Consider the following 19,666-nt stretch of genomic DNA (forward strand, 5'->3'; position numbering starts at 1 on the left):
TAACGAGGATTCAGACACATAGAAAAAACTATTTAAATTAAGTTATGCAATGATATTAAAAATGACTAAAAATATGACTGAGTAGTGTATTCGTTATTTAAGAATATTGTTTCAAGTTCGCCTGTGGTAACTGTAAGAAGTCTATAACAATCTTCAGTTCAAGTCAAGGGTGCGAAATTTTTTGAACGCCAATGCCTTTAAATGAATGCTTTCGACAGTGATTCGGCCAATCAGTTGGTCAGAATTTGGTAATTTTACATAGAGATAATGCTAATTCTGATACGTTCAGTAACCGCCCGAGAATTTATGCCAAAAAAAACCCCCACAACTCCATTTCTCCCCCACAAACCAATCAAATAATTTAACTGATTATATTATTTCAGTGAGTGTATAGGATCTATGTTAAAGGCTGAATGCTTTCGTTTTTATGTGTCTTGCTATAGTTTTCAAATTGTTACTCATTGGCAAGTAACATGAATCAAATTGTTTTTGTGTTACATTCTAGGAATTAGTACAGCTGAAGTGATTTGAGCCGCGTCATGACAAAACCAACATAATGGGTTTGCGACCAGCATGGATCAAGACCAGCCTGCACTATGTTGGTTTTGTCGTGACGCGGCTCATTTAGTATTTTGTATGGAAATCAAGATAGTTCTTTGTTTAAATGTTGCTACTTTCATGACCAATAATTTACCGTAACAATATTAGCATCTAACATGTTCTAAAAGCATTATTTTATTGTTGTAAAACTCATGTTTGCCCTTTCTAAAGAAGTTTTCTGAGGCATAAACGAGACAAAATCCTATATCCTTATTTAAAAGATTTTATGGCATTTATTGGAGTTTTTTTCTATAATTTTTCTTCTGTTTATCATGTATAAGTTAAAAATACAATACATACAGTATATATATGATAAAAATACATTGTTCTTGATGTGTGTATATGGTAACACGGTCACCACAAACCCCATTGTCCTGGCGCGTATGTTAGCGCATGGTCTACTTCTAACCATCGTCCAAAATGTGTTTGTCGTCGCACGATGACTTTCACCGCATTGTCCTTGATGCATGTATGTGGTTGCACCGCCAACACCACCTTTCGTGTAAACCCACTGAGCACGTCAACATTACTCATCGGAGTTACTCACACCATGAATATAACTCAATGGTCACTACTCAACACCGAGATTATTACTTATTACACAATGCTCAAGACGTGAACTTTACACAACTTATAAATGCCATGAACATTGTCTGTGAGCAGGATACTCACTAAAGTGAACATTACTCACTGAAGATTCGCGAAATCTTTGTACTTCATGTGAACTCAAAGTTTCCATCAATAGAATTTTCAAAGTGATGATTTTTTTTCTAGAAACACAAATGTTGCATAATAGCATGAAATTACATGTTTTTCTTTCCTGAAATGTTCTTTGATTTATTATTGAAATTAAGTACACTATAGTTAGATGTTATTAATGTTCCCAATTCATGTAATTATGACAATTAGATGATGAAATTCAATTCAACGAATTCAATGGGGAATTTTAGAAAGTAGAAAAATGAAATAGTTGCTGCCAGCCATGTATATTTATCCATACAAAGGATCACTTCATGTCGGCCAAGGGAAGTAACATATTGCCGAACTTATTGTCTCACATTATTGGCTTTTTAAAGTGTTCTCCCTTGGAAGCACGCCATTTGCAAGGGAACGCGCAAAATCAGTGACGCCCGTGAAAAACATGTCTTCCAAATACACAGGAAAATTCCATGGTATATTTAATCTTAGATCTAGTACAATTATTCTTTTACTGATCAGATTTTGAAATGTTTACCTTCTCTGGATCCTGTGGGGACCAGACTCAATTACGCAGAACCGCACATGGTGGGCAAATGGAATACGTCTGACACTACTGTCACTATCACTCAGTTTATTCCAATCGACAATTGCTTGTGGGAAAAATGATTGATTATAACTTAAAGTTTTACACTGCACAGTTTTAAAGCATTTAGAGTGATTTATTATCTGGTTTTCAATAATGTTTTCTGTGGCACAATTCTCAAGTCTTCTTTCACTCTGCGTTTATTTACTCGGTCAGGCGTCAAGTAGGAAGAACAGGCCTTTTACCTGCGTAACATAAGTTATGGCCCTTGAAAGAGGCAACATGCAAAGTTGGCCACATTTGTGCCCCGACTATGGGGGGGGGGGGGGGGGTTTGGCATTTGCATTTACCTTTGAGTCACATGTAGCTCAAAAAGTGTTTGACCTAGAGTCATGAAACTATACAGAATATTGGTCAGCATGTGTAGGGTGTTTGCTGGATGTTTGCGTGTGGATTTATTAAGTATTTGTAGAGTTATGCTCTAAGTGAAATTTGCAATTTTCAACTGGTGTCATACGTACAGTAGCTCAAAAAGCATTTGACCTAGGGGCATAAAACTTTACAGGAATATTGCCCAGCATGTGAAGTTGTACACACAACTGCACATGGGGTTTCGCTTGTTGATTCATTCTGTTTTGTCTGAGTTATGGCCCTTGACTTTAAAAATTTGCAATTTTCAACTTGTGTCGCATGTAGCAGTCAACACAAGAAGTATTTGACCTAGAGTCATGAAACTTTACTGAAGTGTTAGTCACATATGTAGTTGTGCATTAAAAATAATAATAATAAAAATCATTCCAAACATGTTGTGTTATGTGTTTGTACCTTGAGTGCTTGAGTTAGAACTTAAACATTTGTTTAGATTTTAAACAAACTACACAGAACAAAAAAATCAAGTGTAGAATCTTAGGTTACTTTTGATCCAATCATACATGACAGAGTGGATGGTCCCTGTCAGGACCAGGCTTGAATATTTTGCCTTATTATATATATTTAACTTAATAGCAGTTTCATCTGTAAAGATTGATTTGAATCAACATTTTATATGACCTCATGTGATAAGTCACAATAAGGTCGATGTTCCCTTTAAAGCCCATGCTTATCTGAATGATGTGATACAGACAGTGAGGCACTGATTTTATGTCAATCCCCTTGGTTACACCCCTGTGTATATTTCAGGAATAAAACCTGTATATATAGTAAGACTATGTAAGAAAATGGAATGAACCACATATATACTCCTGGTTTAGACCCTGAGGGCTATTCCAGGATATAGCCAATTTTATCTCGCTCTACTTGGTAATTGTATTTATCTTGATTCTTGTCTGTATCTAAAGTCAAACAAAAACTAGGTCTTTATTTCTTATTTTTTACTGGCCAGTTCTAAGTGAGTCATTGGTGCTAGAGTTATGGGTCCTTAAAGGATCAATATTGACCTTTTTTCAATTAATAAATTCTAAAAGTAAAAAAACTGTTTTGCCAATAGCTAACGATTGTCTTATAAAAAGCATTTCCTGATGGCCTTTTCTGTACATTCATGTTTTTGATATCACGACTAAAAGTGGGTCAAAGTTGGAAGACCCAGGTTTAACTGAAATAACCGCCTCCGTGGTCGAAGGGTTAGAGTCGATGACTTCTAATCCAGTTACCTCTCTGGAGTGGGTTCGATCCCCTAGAGATGCTTTGGTAGTTTAGCGCGGAAGAAGGTAGTCTAGTATTGGTGTAAGTCTCCAGGAACGATTGTTAGGAAACTACCCGCCTATATGACTTAAATACTGTTTGGAAATGGCGTAAAATGAACCAAACAAACAAAACAAACAAAAGTTAAAACTTGTATAAGTGAAGAATCAGAAATCTTATAAGCAACTGCAGAAAAGCCTAGATTATTTTTTTATTAAAAATGTAACTTAAATGGCCTTATATCAAGAATTTTAAATTCCTGGTCCAGGGATTAAATTTGGTCCTGTTCTTGGGTCTTTTAACACATATATAAAATGACACATTTAAACAATTAACAATTCTTTATTTTCTTCCATTTCATGAATGAAAACAAATAGAATATTCACACTTTAAATTAACATTTCAAGAAGCGTAAATTCTTTCATGAATATTTTATACATACAATCAATGGTTAAAGTAAGCACTAGCCTAAAAGCTTAAAGCAGCATGCCTCCAAATTCATGCTTATTTTCATGAAAATTTTAGAACTATTTCAAAGTGAAATATTGTTAAGTGAACAAAGAAAATAATTCACATATTATAAAACAGCTCTTGCAACTATGTATATAAATAAAAAAGAGGTCAAAATAAGAAAACATAGCTGTTACTGCGTTAGTAACACAGTATAAATATGGTGATCATTGATGCAAAATTAGTACTATATTAAACATATAAATTATTACTTAATCCTAAAACTTTTTACCTTTTTAAGAAACTTAGGTTATTTTTCTAAAGTTTAATTTTTTTGCAATATTTTGATTCATATGCAGCTTTAAATATGCAGCATATGCATGCAGCTTTAAAACTTGTAGATTTTCTCGAACATGCATGGAAAACATTTTTTTACCGCTGTTGTTGAAAATTAATTAGTTACTAGCCAACCTTGCTTGAAAAGTATAAATGCTTATTAATATGACTTCATATGAACATAATTTAACATCAGCAGTTAGGCCTGCCATAAAAATATCTTTGTTTCCCTTCCAGCAACCAGTTCCAGTCTGAAGAGGTTATATTGTAGGTTAAGGTAGGTAAAAATTTATTAAACTAAAATATTTTCATTTATTAAACACATTTATAATCATTCATGAATTAAAACAAGATATTGTGAATGAAGAACCAGTTTCAAAGATTTATAGAAATACAAGAAAGTTTGTAACTTTGATATATTAATGAAAAAATGAGATGTGATTCTAATTTACAGGCAACTTCCATGTTAAACCCAATTTTTTTTGCTTGGCAATAACATTTTTTGGGTACCAAAATTTTTATGGGTTAGTAGCTGAAAGGAAAACAAACAATATATGTTATTTTGGTTTTGGAGTGATATATGTGGATATATTACCTGTCAAGATTTTATATCACCTGAGCCGTCGGGCGAGGATGATATTTTATCTTGACAGGTAATATATCCACATATATCACTCCAAAACCAAAATAATAATTTTATTACCCTTCCCGTGCCTAGATTAGACGATTTTAAAACAAATCATTGCTACTTTAAATGAAACATCGAAATAAGATTCCCTTTAGGGTACCCCTTCACCACAACATGACGTCACGTAAATACATGACGTATTTTCTTTCGAACATAACGAATGTAAACATGAGAAAAGGAGTAGACTGTTGAATGCACTTTTTTGGAATTAATATCAAGCTTTCACAAGGTCATATTTGTTTCCTATACTGACGAGAATATGTATCATTACTCTATTTTGGTAAATATTTATCATTTGACAGTTTAAAAGTGCTTGTAAATCGGAATTTATATCGCGTAAAATCAAACCGTACGCGCATCGCACGGCACATGTTGTTTACAACGTGGGGTACCCTTCGGGGAAATTTAATGTGTATATTACCTGTCTGGCTCGGTAATATCAATTTCTTTCGGGTGATCAATATCCAATCAAAAAGGCCGAAAAAATCTGGAAGGGTAATAATATTTTATCTTAAGCCTTATCACAGTATCAACAGCTATCACAATAGGTTATTCAACCATTTTCATCAAATTATATACATGCAAACAGTTTTATTTTTCAATTTCCATTTAATTTAAAATGAGTGCTTAAAAGTGTATAAAAATGTATAAAGCTGTAAATTTGCTTCCTGTAGTTTACAAAAACAAAAATACTGGTTGAATTGTTTGAAAATGAATGAGTACCTTTCTTAAAAAAATATATGTTTGTGTATAATTTTCTTAAGAACAAATGGCACATGCATGATATTATCACTAAACAGATTAATCAGTACAGTATAATATTTTGATCTGTAACATTTTATTCAGTTTACGTACATTGTCCATGTGTATTAAATAACATAGACATTTTATGGCACAACTCTTTTGAGAACATTATAGAAGCAACATAAATTTACTTTCAATGGATTTTATCAACAAATTTCATTAGATACAGCTTTAGTTCTTTTCAGCTTTGACTCCAAACCGTGCAAAAAATGCTATATCTTGACATGAAGTTAAAAAATCATTCACAGCATTTGTTTTATCCACAGTTTGAATGAGTTTTTGTATTTTAATTTTACTTTAAACATTCGTTCAGTTACATGTAGGCAATAGTTTCTACAAATGTTTATAGTGCAATGCCCATCTCTAGGATATGTTGGATGTATCACAAATAAACTTCCATGCTGTCGACACAAAATGTGTTACTGCCAAGAATTGAGCACACATCGCACCCAGCAAAGTTGGTGAATGCTCTACTGTTTTGCCACACTTATGTTTGATTAACAAATGAGTTCTAATTGCAAAGTTGACCATACACTCCCCTCTATATTTCTTTTAAATCCAAATAAATTAAAGTGAACCAGAGATTAGGATATTTCATCCAATAATTTCATTTGAACTTTTTCCTGCCTTGTTCAACACTTCTTTTAACACACTTAATATATCCCTTTGCACAACTTGAAGTACGGTCTGATAAGAAGTGGAAATAATCAAATCCATTTATAATACTTAACTCAGATATCAGATCCTTGCAATCGTTGGTCACCCATATTGGAATTACCCTATTCTGTTTTCCCTTTCCATCTTTTATTCCTTTAGATAGTATATTTTCCTCTAAAAACCTAGCAAAGCTGTCGTCTGCTAGGTTTTGAGTACCAAGAACTAGAATGTTTCTATATTTTTCATGTAATTGTTCCAGGCTCCTCATTACTGTTCTACCGCTGTCAATCTCAGAAAATAGGTCAGCTGTGAAGCTCTGAAATCCTGTACCAATTTCCTCAGTGAGATGATCCCTGCATGTCTGAGCTAGGTCTGTGTCAGCCTCAGCATGAAGAAGTACTATGTCTCGCCGCCCTTCCCTTGTTAAGCTTGATTCTAAATATTTAAGAATTGAACATTTTAGAAAATACCAAAAAACTTAACTTTACTATTATAGATAAAAAGGAAGTTGATGACAGTTTTTTCAGTCCTGGAAAATAGCTATAATTTTAGCATTGCCCTAATATGAGCCTGATAATAAAATTTTTTAAAGTCCTTATAAAGGCCTTGAAGATTGTGTGGATAGTGATGAGGGTACTTTAAATGATACAACATGCAAAACGTTAAACTGGCATTAAAAAGTCCTGAATGTGTTATCTTTCTGAACCAAACTTCCTTTTGTCCTTGAATTTTCTTGTTAAAACAGAATCATGAAGTGCATACCTCAATCTAGTTGAATGTGGATGAAATGGTTTTGACCCCAGGTGTTGCTTTAAGTATGTAACACCCGACAAAATATATAAACCATAACAACACAAAGATGCCGACTTACCTGATCTGCAATTTGGTGATATTGTTGCTGTTGGGATAGAACTTGGTCTGACATTATTGGAAAATATTGTGGATTGTTCAGAAGTCTCTGTTGATAACATTGAAGATAATGCTGAAGAATTTCTTGAAGAGGTGGTAGGAAACATTGAAGGCGTAAAACAGTCAACTTCTGGAGGTGACAAGTTGTCTGTGAGTGATTCTGCTCTGTCTGACTGTCTACCCAATGAGCCAAGGTCATTCAAATGACTGGTGTGTTCTCTACTACTTGTTGCATCTATAAACAATACAAGAAATATCTAAATGTGTTTAAGTCAATGCTTACTGGAATAGTCTTTATGCATTAGTGATGTAGTACCAACGAGTGATTCCTTAAACAAATATAAATTATTCTACAAAAAATATTATTCCTTCATTGAATTAATACAAAATTCAATTTCAAGACTTAAATGTCCTTCTTCTTGGCATATATTAATTAATACAGTTTTAAAATAACATGAGCAATTGTTAATTAGAACAAGATATTATTTATATTGGATTTGGGATATTTTCATCCAAGAAATTTATGTTAGATTTATGAGTAGTGGTAAACAAACAGCACTAAAATATTGTTGTCATTCAAATTTTCACAGAAAAAAACTATTGCCAGGATTTGAATTAAAATGGTCTGGCAAGCCTAGTCTGTTACTGAGCTTAATAAGTAGGTTACAAGATTTAGTTTATACAAATTTTGTTCTGAAGGAGCTATAAGCTTACAGACATACTGTTGAATCCATTCCTGGAACTAACCAGTTCTAAGAAATGAGTGTAAAGCTTGTCGCTCAAAGAAACAATGGCTTGCCCGTATTAGGGGGTTCAAACCTACATGACCAGCAATCCTTAGGCTCGTAGTCTGACTCGTCAACCATTAGGCCACACCACTATGGTAGAATAAAGGTTAAGCATTGAGATTTTTATTGTAATTGTTGTGAGAGGTAACAAGCTACACACTTACCTGTTATAGAAACTTGTAAAGCTGATCTAACAGGTTTTGATCTTGCATTTGCTGCTGCTGGTGTTATTGTTGTTGTAATTGGTGTTGTTGTTATTGTAGTAATTGTTGTAGTTTCAGATGATATTGATGATGTTGATGTAACAAATGTTAAAGGTTCATTTGGTGATGATGATACTGATGATGATGGTAGTGATACTGATAGAGATGTTGGTACTGATGGTGATGATGATGATTGTTGTGATGATGGAGGTGGTGGTTTTTCTGGTGATACTGTTTGTAATGATGCTGTTGACACTGGGGATACTGTTATTGATGACTGTTTTGTTGAATGATTTTCATCTGATTTTGATGTGGTTGTTGGTGTGGAAACACCGTCATCTGATTTTGATGTGGTTGTTGGTGTGGTAACACCATCTACTGATTTTGGTGTTGTTGTTGGTGTGGAAACACCGTCATCTGATTTTGATGTGGTTGTTGGTGTGGTAATACCATCTACTGATTTTGATGTTGTTGTTGGTGTGGTAACACCGTCATCTGATTTTGATATGATTGTTTCAGTGGTAACACAGACACTTGATTTCCATATAGAAGTTGGTGTGGTAACACTGTCATCTGATTTTGATGCGGTTGTTGTGTGGTAACACCGTCATCTGATTTCGATATAGAAGTTGGTGTGGAAACACCGTCACCTAATTTTGATGTGGTTGTGGTGTGGAAACACCGTCACCTGATTTCGATGTGGTTGTTGGTGTGGAAACACCGTCACCTGATTTTGATGTGGTTGTTGGTGTGGAAACACCGTCACCTGATTCTGATGTGGTTGTTGGTGTGGAAACACCGTCATCTAATTTTGATGTGGTTGTTGGTGTGGAAACACCGTCACCTGATTTTGATGTGGTTGTTGGTGTGGAAACACCGTCACCTAATTTTGATGTGGTTGTTGGTGTGGAAACACCGTCACCCGATTTTGATGTGGTTGTTGGTGTGGAAACACTGTCACCTGATTTTGATGTGGTTGTTGGTGTGGTAACACCGTCACCTGATTTTGATGTGGTTGTTGGTGTGGAAACACTGTCACCTGATTTTGATGTGGTTGTTGGTGTGGAAACATCGTCAGAAACACCGTCACCTGATTTTGATGTGGTTGTTGGTGTGGAAACACTGTCAGAAACACCGTCACCTGATTTTGATGTGGTTGTTGGTGTGGAAACACCGTCAGAAACACCGTCACCTGATTTTGATGTGGTTGTTGGTGTGGAAAATACTGTCACCTGATTTTGATGTGGTTGTTGGTGTGGTAACACTGTCAAGCTTAACAGTTGTTGCTGATGAGATCGAAATTGTTTGCTTTATTTTTCAGTCAATCTAGCATCAATGCTATCTAGAGAATCAGAAATGTTGGCTGATGCTTGATCTGTTTGGTCTGCAATTTCTCCATCATTTTCGGGAATGGACCAATGGCTACTTATTGATTTAGGACTTGTATTCTCACAAAAAGACTGGGAATGTAATAATGTTGCATTTTCTTTGGAATTTTTCATCAATTCTGTAGTTGATTTAGACTTTCTAAGAACGGCATTCTTATTCTTCCCTTTTTTTGTTTTTAGTTGTTGAGGATCAAGGGGAAGCTGTTGCTTAGCTGTCTCTTTTGATGCTTTGACATTCTCCTCTTTGTCCAGGATTGCTTCATTTTCTGCCATTTTGTTTTCTGAATGAAAAGAAATAATTATGTTTAATGAGATAAAAAAAGTAATATAATCAATTGTATTATCATTTATTATTTGAATATATTGCATTCAAGAAAAAAGGGTGAATGGGAATAAATTTAATCTTAGTTATCCCTCTTTGGTTTTCATTTCATGACCTAATGGTTTCTAATTTACCTGATAACCTTTTTTTTTAATAATCAATTTTACAGCTCCTGATTGATAAATCAGGAGAACAAATTGTTTTTGGTCTCTGTCTGAACTTTAACCTGGGTTTTTTATAAACACTGAAGTCTGTCCATCATAGTACTGCCTTCAATCTTCAAAAGTGCATGCACCTTGATGATCTGTAATTGTCAGACATACTAAGAGGTCATGGGTCAAAAATCAAGGTCATGCACAGATATGACCAAACAAGTGTTAAAATCTGTGTAAAGACAATTTTAAGCATATTTTAAAGTAGAGGTCAATTAAAGGTCAAAGTCATATGATAATTCAACATGTTGATTTTGTGTTCTTTTATCATAGTATAAATCAAATTTGTAAATAAATAACATTATAAGTTATGACAATTTAAGCAAATTTAAATGGTTTGACCTTGACAGTCAAGGTCAATTAAAGGTTAATTGATATCAAGTGATTTGTCATATGTGTTATTTTGTCTGTAAATAAATAACAAAAAGTTGAACTAATTTCAATAATTTGACATTGATGGTCATAGTCATTTAAAGGTCAAGGTCATTATTGAATAACTTAACATGTTAGAATGATGTATTATAAGTGTTCTTTTGTGCAAGTATAAATCAGATCCATAAATAAATAACAAAAATGTGGCCAACTGTAGCAAAATTCACTATTTTGACCTTCAGTGTGACAGTGTCATGGTCAAATTTAAGTCAATGTCAAGTTCAATTCAATCTCCTTTAATATCGTGTCCCAAGGATTGTTGTGCCCAAGACAATTTATTTATTACTTAAAAAGGTATGGCCAATTAGCAAAAAAAAAACCCCAAAAAACCATGAAAATTTACACTCATTTGACCCTTAAGGTCAAGGTCATTTATAAATCAATGTCTAATACAATTCTTTAAGATATTGTCCAAGATAGTTATGCACAAGTATCAAGACATTCCATTTATAAATTATTGCAAAATTCAATAATTGAACCTTGAAGGTCAATGTCAATGAGTGAAGGTTACAATCAATTTGGCCTACATAAAGGTCTTGTCCAAAGGATTGTTGTGTGTAAATATCCAGACAATCCATTAAGAAATAAAAAAAAATAATAGCCTGACTGTTAAAGTTTTTTGTTGGCAAAGCTGGGAACAGACTTCATGATTGTAGAAGAACCTTAAATGTTTTCTTTAAAAAAAAGTGTGGCAAATTTGAGTTGATAGATATGAAAAATTATTGTACTTTTGTAGAAAACTACAAATTAATGCTACATGCCCTATTAAAGTTCTGGGCTTTTATAGTTTAGGAATTAATAATTTCAATAACTAAGTGACCCCCAGAGTGGAGCCAGTCTTAACGATTTATGTAACTTTTGTAGAGGTCAACTAAGCAATGCCACATACCAAATATCTAAGCTGGGGCATTTTAGTTTCACACAATTAGACTTAAATGTGTTATCATATTAATCTATATTAACTAAGTGACCCCTTGGGCGGGGCAAATATTGACCAAAGGGGAATGATCTGTATCAGTTTTAAGGAGGTTCACATGACAATGCTACATAGGAAAAATTAAAACTGTTGTTGTGAAAAGAGGGCCACATTACCGAGGTAAGACTGTATTAGACATACTCGGTTATAAATTTGCTAAGGTTACTGACCATGTCAATACTGGTTTAGATGTTATAGTATTAGGAAGCTAGGAAAAACAAGTGCATTCTTAGATTTATTTATTCTTTAAAATTCAAAACCAATGATGAACAGGGTGAGCAAATGTGCAGCCTGAACAGAACTTGAACTCAGGACCCCCTGGAATACCTTTCCGCAGCTCTGCCAACTGAGCCATCCCACCCTTTACACATTTTTCCCCCGTATTAGTGAACAGTTCTGAACCATGACATACTATCCTGCTATATAGAAAATCGTCCGATTACAAGGCATTTGAATAAAACTATGAACTCTATGCAGTCACGACCCCACGTCTCCTTTTTTGTGGCCTTAAATTGGCAGAATAATACATGATTTAAGCATCATCTTTGGATCTGATCTTTCCTTGAAAAATGGACCCAATTAAGGTTTCTGCCAATTTAAGGTCCCAAAAAAAAAAGAAGACGTGGTCAGATCACTTCATACTGATAATTTTCATTAAATGATATATGATATTTATCTATGTTAATTAATTTTAAAGGATATGATATTTATACCCCCACCACAAAATGTGGGGGGGGGGGGGCTATAATAGATATGCTTTGTCGCGTCGGTCGGTCCGTTCGTCCGTCTCCATTTTCGTGTCCACTCTATAAATCCTATACCAATTGAAGGATTTCTTCAAACTTGGCTCAAATGTTTACCTCAACAAGGGGATGTGCAGAACCCATGTTGTCCGTGTGTCAGCTCAAAGGTCACAATTGAAGGTCAAATATCAAAACAATCAAATATTAGGACAGTATGTCGTGTCCGCTCTGTAAGTCCTACACTAATTGAAAAGATTTTCTTCAAACTTGGCTCAAATGTTCACCTCAACAAGGGGATGTGCAGAACCCATGTTGCCATGTATCAGCTCAAGGTCTAAGGTCACAAATTGAAGGTCAAATATCAAACAATCAAATATTAGACAGTATGTTGTGTCCGCTCTGTAGGTCCTACACAAATTGAAAGATTTTCTTCAAACTTGGCTCAAATGTTCACCTCAACAAGGGGATGTGCAGAACCCATGTTGCCCATGTGTCAGCTCAAGGTCAAGGTCACAATTGAAGGTCAAATATCAAACAATCAAATATTAGACAGTATGTTGTGTCCGCTCTGTAAGTCCTACACTAATTGAAAGACTTTCTTCAAACTTGGTTCAAATGTTCACCTCAACAAGGGGATGTGCAGAACCCATGTCACCCTTTTGCCGGCTTAAGGTCAAGGTCACACTTGAAGGTAAAAAATTGACCTAGAAAATATTCTTAAATCTTAACATGTATTTGAATATTTCTGAAACTAGAATAGGTATTTGCTTGAAACTTAAAAAATACATGAAGTGTCACAATTAAGATATGCAGGTCAAGTTTCATAACTCTGTATTGCATTTTAACAAAGTTATGCTCCTTTTTAGCTCAACTATACGAAGTATATGGAGAGCTGTCCTACTCGCCCCGGCGTCGGCGTCCACGTCCAGATTTCAGATTAAAGTTTTGGTGCAGTAAAATATTTTTCACTATAACTTTGTCATTTCAAGTATCAACTTCAAACTTCAAATATATGTTCCTTATCATCAACCACATCTTATGTGACAAGGTTCATAACTCTAGCACAAATATTTTCAGATTTATCTCCCCTTGAACTTAGAATTTTCCTCAAAAAATACTATTTTTTACTGTTACTTCTTTATTTCTTAAGGGATCAACCTCATACTTCAAATATATGTACCTTATCGTCATCCCCATCTTATGTGACAAGGTTCATAACTCTAGCACCAATATTTTCAGATTTATCTTCCCTTGAACTTAGAATTTTCCTTAAAAAATACTATTTTTTACTGTTACTTATTTATTTCTAAAGGGATCAACTTCATACTTCAAATATATGTAACTTATCATCATCCACATCTTATGTGGCAAGATTCATTACTCTTGCACTAATATTGCAAGAATTATCTACCCATAAACTTAGATTTTTTTACTAGAAAAATGTTATTTTTTACTGAATAACTTTTTTTTAGTTTTAAAGGTATCTACCTCAAACTTCTCAAATACTTATTCCTTATCATCAATTACATTTTATGTGTCAATGTTCGTAACTCTTCGAAAGCAATATTTAACAGATTTATCTTTCTTTGAACTTAGGATTTTCTTTAAGAAATATTATAACTTCTTTACTTTTTAAGGTATCTACTTCAAACTTCAAATATATATTTCTTATCATTACACACATGTTGTGTGAAAGGTTCATAACTCTAGCACAGGGCCGGCAAAATCTGATTTTGACTAACTTGTCCGTTTTTACTTTAAGCATTTCTTTACTTGTCCGTATGATACTTATATAGTAAATTTTAGAAAATTTCCACTTGTCCGTACAGGCTGTGGGACAACCTGGACAATACGGACAATTGATTTTGCCGCCCCTGTAGCATGACTTTTTCTAGAATTATTCCCCTTGATCTTGGAATTAATGTTAATAAATGATATTTTTTTACTATAACTTAATACATAATTATATATAATTGGTTTTTCTTTCATTCTATACTAATGGAAGGATTTTCTTCAAACTTTACTCAAATGTTCTCCCCAACTGGGCAATGTGCATAACCCATCTTACCCTTGTGCCAGCTTAAGGTCAAGACCACACGTGAAGGTAAAAAATTGACTAGGAAATGTTTAGTACATTGGGAAAATGAAAGGTTATTAGTCCCCTACCGGTTTAACCGGAGGGGTCTTTAGGTTTACCCTCCATCCATCTGTCTGACCGTCTGTCAGTCTGTCTGTCCACAAAACTGGATCCCGCAATAACGCAAAAAGTACTGAAAATATTTTAATGAAAGTTGATATATGGATAGATGGCAGTATGGAGATTATGCACATCTTTTTCTTTTCTTCCTATGTTGAAAATTCTGGTTGCTATGGCAACAAATAGTCTGAAAATATGGCAAATTCAACACATAAACTGGATCCAGTGGTAACTCAAAAAGTACTGAAAATATTTTTATGAAACTTAAAATATGGGTAGATGGCAGTCTGGAGATTATGCACATCTTTTTCTTTTTTTCTATGTTGAAAATTCTGGTTGCTATGGCAACAAATAGACTGAATTTCAAGATTTCTGATTTAAATTTTTAAGCTTTTTCACTATAAGTTCTTTGTGTGTGTACGTATTCCTAACGTCACTAGAAAATATGACGTCATTTACCTTATTGTAACAGTCGTAAACAAACATTTGTGTGTGGTCGTCAATACTGTAATTACATGAAAATGTCAGTCGCTAAACGTCTTGAAATACGGATGATCATTAAATTTTGTGCAAGTATTGGTAAAACACCAACACTGCAGGCTGTCCAGCGTCCCTAAAATTCCTAAAAAATCCTAATTTTTTTCTGTTTGGCTAAAATTCCTAAAAAAATGAAAAATTCAAAGGGAATTCCTAAAAAAGCCCTATTTTTTCACTTACATTCCTAATTTTTTATCTTTTGTGATAAACATATCGCGAAACAACCATGTTTCAATCACAACCTCAATTCGAACACAGTCAGTGGAGCTGATGTCATGTCTGACTAAATTGCATAAAGTCACATGTATTTACTTCAACTCCTGCAGAAATGCCATACTTGATTAATTGCCAGATGTTATCAGAAAAATAATAAGAAACTGTTTGTTTTAAATGGAACAATGAAAATTGTCCGACTGTGACTATATCAAAATAGTCACCAGTGTTTAAAATTGTGATAAAAAAATTTCCAAGGAAGTTACATTTTTATTGGCTACAGAGTTTTACCATTTACCTCAGTCTTAGGTGTATTTAAAGCAACTATTTACATGATGAACCACTAAATTTCATCAAACTTTATGTAGGGGTCCTTATTAATAAAATCTTAATTTGTAATCAAGTTATCTGTAGAACAGATCTTTTGTAAGTGATACCAGCTGGCAGATCTAGACAAGTTTCCATTGCTAATTATAAAGTGGGTAAGGTAAACTGAAAGTAATGATTGGATGCTTTAACCATATTGCTACCCAATTAGGGTACTAAGAAGTGACACCTTCAGCTGCCCTTTTTGTACATATTAACATGTACTGAACATATGTTATAACATATAGTGTAAGTTTTTTAAAATCTGGAAAAAAATCTGTTGAAAATCATTAAAAAAACTGACACTGTTGTGAAATTTTCTACAATTGTTAGTAGCCTGATTTATCTTTAACAAATTCTTCATAGGTGTATACCCTGCTGTTTGAATTTAAGTTTTTATATTCCTGGGAATGACTTGAGTGGGTCATTTTTTTTAAATTTTTTTTTAGAAAGATCAAGACTTGTTGAAAATGTACCAACCTTAAAATGAATAAATGTTTATAATAAATGCATTTATAGCAGCATAATTTCCCCTTCCTTTTATTATTGGCTAAGCAAAGCTTAACTAATTGAATATTGGTTGTTCCGGGATACTTATAACTTTGAAAATATTATCATTCTAGTTATGTTTTAATGTAGTTTTTCAGCTCTTTATAAAGGCAGTTGACCAGTGCATCCATTTCTTCACTGGTGACTATGGAACACTGGTAACACCTTTGCTATAACCCAACTAGAGCATTATTTGTGAGTTACTTTTGTGTCAAATATACAAAGTTGAGCCCATATCATGGTCTTTTGAGGCCATAATTTAGTTATGAAATTCCAAATTTTAGCCCTAAAATTTCTTTTATTTACCCTAAAATTCCTAATTTTAGCCCTAAAATTTCTTAAAAATTGCCCTAAAATTTGCCCTAATTTTTTGTCAGAAGGTGCTGGACAGCCTGCAACAGATACCTACAAAGAAGTTCTGAAAAAACTTAAAAGGGCAAGCGGGACAAGTTCAATGTCACGCAGGCTGGTTTTTAAATGGCACAAACGCTCTGTAGAAGGGCGAGAGTCAGAAGACGATGACAACCCGTCAGGCAGACGTCCGGCCGTAATGCCGGCTTATGTGACGAGGGTTGTCCAATATCTTCGTGCATTGGTGGAATATGTTACATGTTTGTTGCATAAGAACAATAAAAACTACAAAATACTTTGCACCCAATCATTTCTCTGTTGACAGTAAAACAAATTATAACATAAAAAGCAAATGCCACTTCACAAGCAACAAACAATTAATACAATTACAGTAATAAACTAACCTAATTTTTTGTTGTGCGCCGGTATTACGTTACTAAGGTAACTTAATGACCATTCTTTTATACGACTCGCCGGTTACTCGGCTTTTTCTTTTGTTTTCTTATTTGAGACAAATTTTCCCTTCAAGTGATATATAATTAATTTGTTTTTATTAATAACTCTCCCGACAATAACTGCAGTTCACGAATTTTTTGGACAACCCTCGTATGTCATGGCTCAGAACTGGGACCCAATTAAGGCCTTGCTACAGTCCCCTGACAGTCTAAACTTTCCTGACACAACTGTAAATGATCAATTGAGGTAGAATATGGACCAAAAACTCGCCAGAATGCATCATTTTATTCCTTCGAAATATAAATTGGCATTGTGCTTTTACCACTGACTGACTGCCCATTCGGCTAGGGCTGTAACAATACAGTGTAAATTGTATTTAAAAAAAAAAAGTATAATTAATGTGAACTGGTTCAAAATTCTTTTCCTCTGTACTGCAATATATCAGTGCACCAGTAAACCATTACAGCCCTACCCTCCCCCCTCACATCACTTTAACCCGAAATCCTGGATCCAACCCTGAACACTAGTATAAAGTCTTACTGTATTCATAGAAATTATATGAAATAGATATATACAGCTAAATTGGGAACAAATTTAGCACTTTTTTACGAGTGAAGGGTTACAACTAAATAATAATTTTTTGAAAATATACTTGCAATATGAATAAGGAACTTTTAATGCAAACTGAAAAAAGTATGAACAGTGTGACGTAGATAGAGAAAAAATGTTATTTATAGTAGGCCTATTTTCAAAGGCAAAAAAAAAAAAAGATAGCTTGGTAAACATAGTTAATAATTAAAGTTATAAAATATCATTATGTTCAAACAATGATAAAATATCATTATGTTTAAACAATATAAAGAATATATTTACCAATTTGGTTGGAGTTAATAGTCCTGCATTAAACTTAAACTTCGTAAAATTCTCTACTGATAATAGAAAGCTAATTTTAGGTTCAGGAAGCTATAGGGGATTACCCAGTCTGTATATTTTTTTTTGCATATTTACTTACGTGACATTGAACTTGTGTCATTTTTTAGCTCACCTGAGCATGCTCAGGGTGAGCTTTTAGGATCGATGATTGTCCGTCGTCCGTCCGTCGTCCGTCCATTCACATTTAGTTGTTAACACTCTAGCGGTCGCATTTTTGCCTTAATCATCATCAAACTTGGTCAGGATGCTTATCTAGTTGAAACCTCGGATGAGTTTAAACATGGGTCATCTCGGATGAAAAACTAGGTCACAAGAGCTATAAAAAGAAAAACCTTGTTAACACTCTAGAGGTCACATTTTTGCCTCAATCATCATCAAACTTGGTCAGTATGTTTGTCTAGGTGATAGCTCGGATGAGTTGGAACATGGGTCATTTCGGATGAAAAAGTAGGTCACCGGAGCTAAAAATAGAAAAACCTTGTTAACACTCTAGCGGTCACATTTTTGCATCAATCATCATCAAACTTGGTCAGGATGCTTATCTAGTTGATAGCTCGGATGAGTTTGAACATGGATCATCTCGGATGAAAAAGTAGGTCACTGGAGCTAAAAATAGAAAAACCTTGTTAACACTCTAACGGTCACATTTTTGCATCAATCATCATCAAACTTGGTCAAGATGCTTGTCTAGGTGATAGCTCGGATGAGTTCGAACATGGGTCATCTCGGATGAAAAAGTAGGTCACCAGAGGTAAAAATAGAAAAACCTTGTTAACACTCTAGCGGTCACATTTTTGCATCAATCATCATCAAACTTGGTCAGGATGCTTATCTAGTTGATAGCTCAGATGAGTTTAAACATGGGTCATCTCGGATGAAAAAGTAGGTCACTGGAGCTAAAAATAGAAAAACATTGTTAACACTCAAGCGGTCACAATTTTGCATCAATCATCATCAAACTTGGTCAAGATGCTTGTCTAGGTGATAGCTCGAATGAGTTTGAACATGGGTCATCTCAGATGAAAAAGTAGGTCACGGAGCTAAAAATAGAAAAACCTTGTTAACACTCTAGCGGTCACATTTTTGCATCAGTCATCATCAAACTTGATCAAGATGCTTGTCTAGGTGATAGTTCGGATGAGTTCGAACATGAGTCATCTCGGATGAAAAACTAGGTCACAGGAGCTAAAAATAAAAAAACCTTGTTAACACTCTAGTGGTCACAATTTTGACTCAATTGTCATCAAACTTGGTCAGGAAACTTGTCTATGTCATTGCTGGGAATAAATCGAACATGGGTCATCTCGGATGAAAAACTAGGTCACAGGAGCTAAAAATAGAAAAATCATGTTAACACTCTAGTGGCTACTGTTGTGATCCAAATATTCTGTTAATTGGTCTGAAAGTTTGTTTTGATGATTTCTAAGTCAAGATCGAACATGGGTCATCTTGGATGAAAAACTAGGTCACACCGCCCAAATATGGAAAAACCTTGTTAACATTCTAGTGGTCACATTTTCGACTCAATTATCATCAAACTTGGTCAGGATGCTTGTCTAGGTAATTGCTTGGATGAGTTCGAAATCGCATGTGA

The 19,666-nt window shown here is 34.2% G+C and overlaps 1 protein-coding gene across 1 annotated transcript; it reads right to left on the reverse strand.

The window, feature by feature from the left end:
• Nucleotides 1-5,001: 5,001 nt before the first annotated feature.
• LOC132731058 (mucin-2-like) lies at nt 5,002-9,469 on the reverse strand. The gene is made up of 5 exons (XM_060717168.1): nt 9,390-9,469; nt 9,086-9,351; nt 8,359-8,970; nt 7,369-7,641; nt 5,002-6,932 (listed from the first exon to the last, which is right to left on the reverse strand). The coding sequence occupies exons 1-5, from the start codon at nt 9,467-9,469 to the stop codon at nt 6,448-6,450; spliced, it is 1,716 nt and encodes a 571-aa protein (XP_060573151.1). The 3' UTR covers nt 5,002-6,447.
• Between the last annotated feature and the right edge of the window lie 10,197 nt (nt 9,470-19,666).

The sequence above is a fragment of the Ruditapes philippinarum genome, unplaced genomic scaffold, assembly GCF_026571515.1.
Source record: "Ruditapes philippinarum isolate M1 unplaced genomic scaffold, ASM2657151v2 ctg1239_1_1_1_1, whole genome shotgun sequence".
NCBI lineage: Eukaryota > Metazoa > Mollusca > Bivalvia > Venerida > Veneridae > Ruditapes > Ruditapes philippinarum.

Excerpts from the sequence above, each read along its gene's own strand:
- LOC132731058 (XM_060717168.1), bottom strand. The coding sequence starts at position 9,469 with ATGTTTCCACACCAACAACCACATCAAAATCAGGTGACAGTGTTTCCA. Across the intron at positions 9,352-9,389 it reads CATCAAAATCAGGTGACGGT|TGTTTCCACACCAACAACCA; the intron begins GTTACCACACCA and ends ATCAGGTGACAG. Across the intron at positions 7,642-8,358 it reads TTTACAAGTTTCTATAACAG|ATGCAACAAGTAGTAGAGAA; the intron begins GTAAGTGTGTAG and ends TATTGTTTATAG.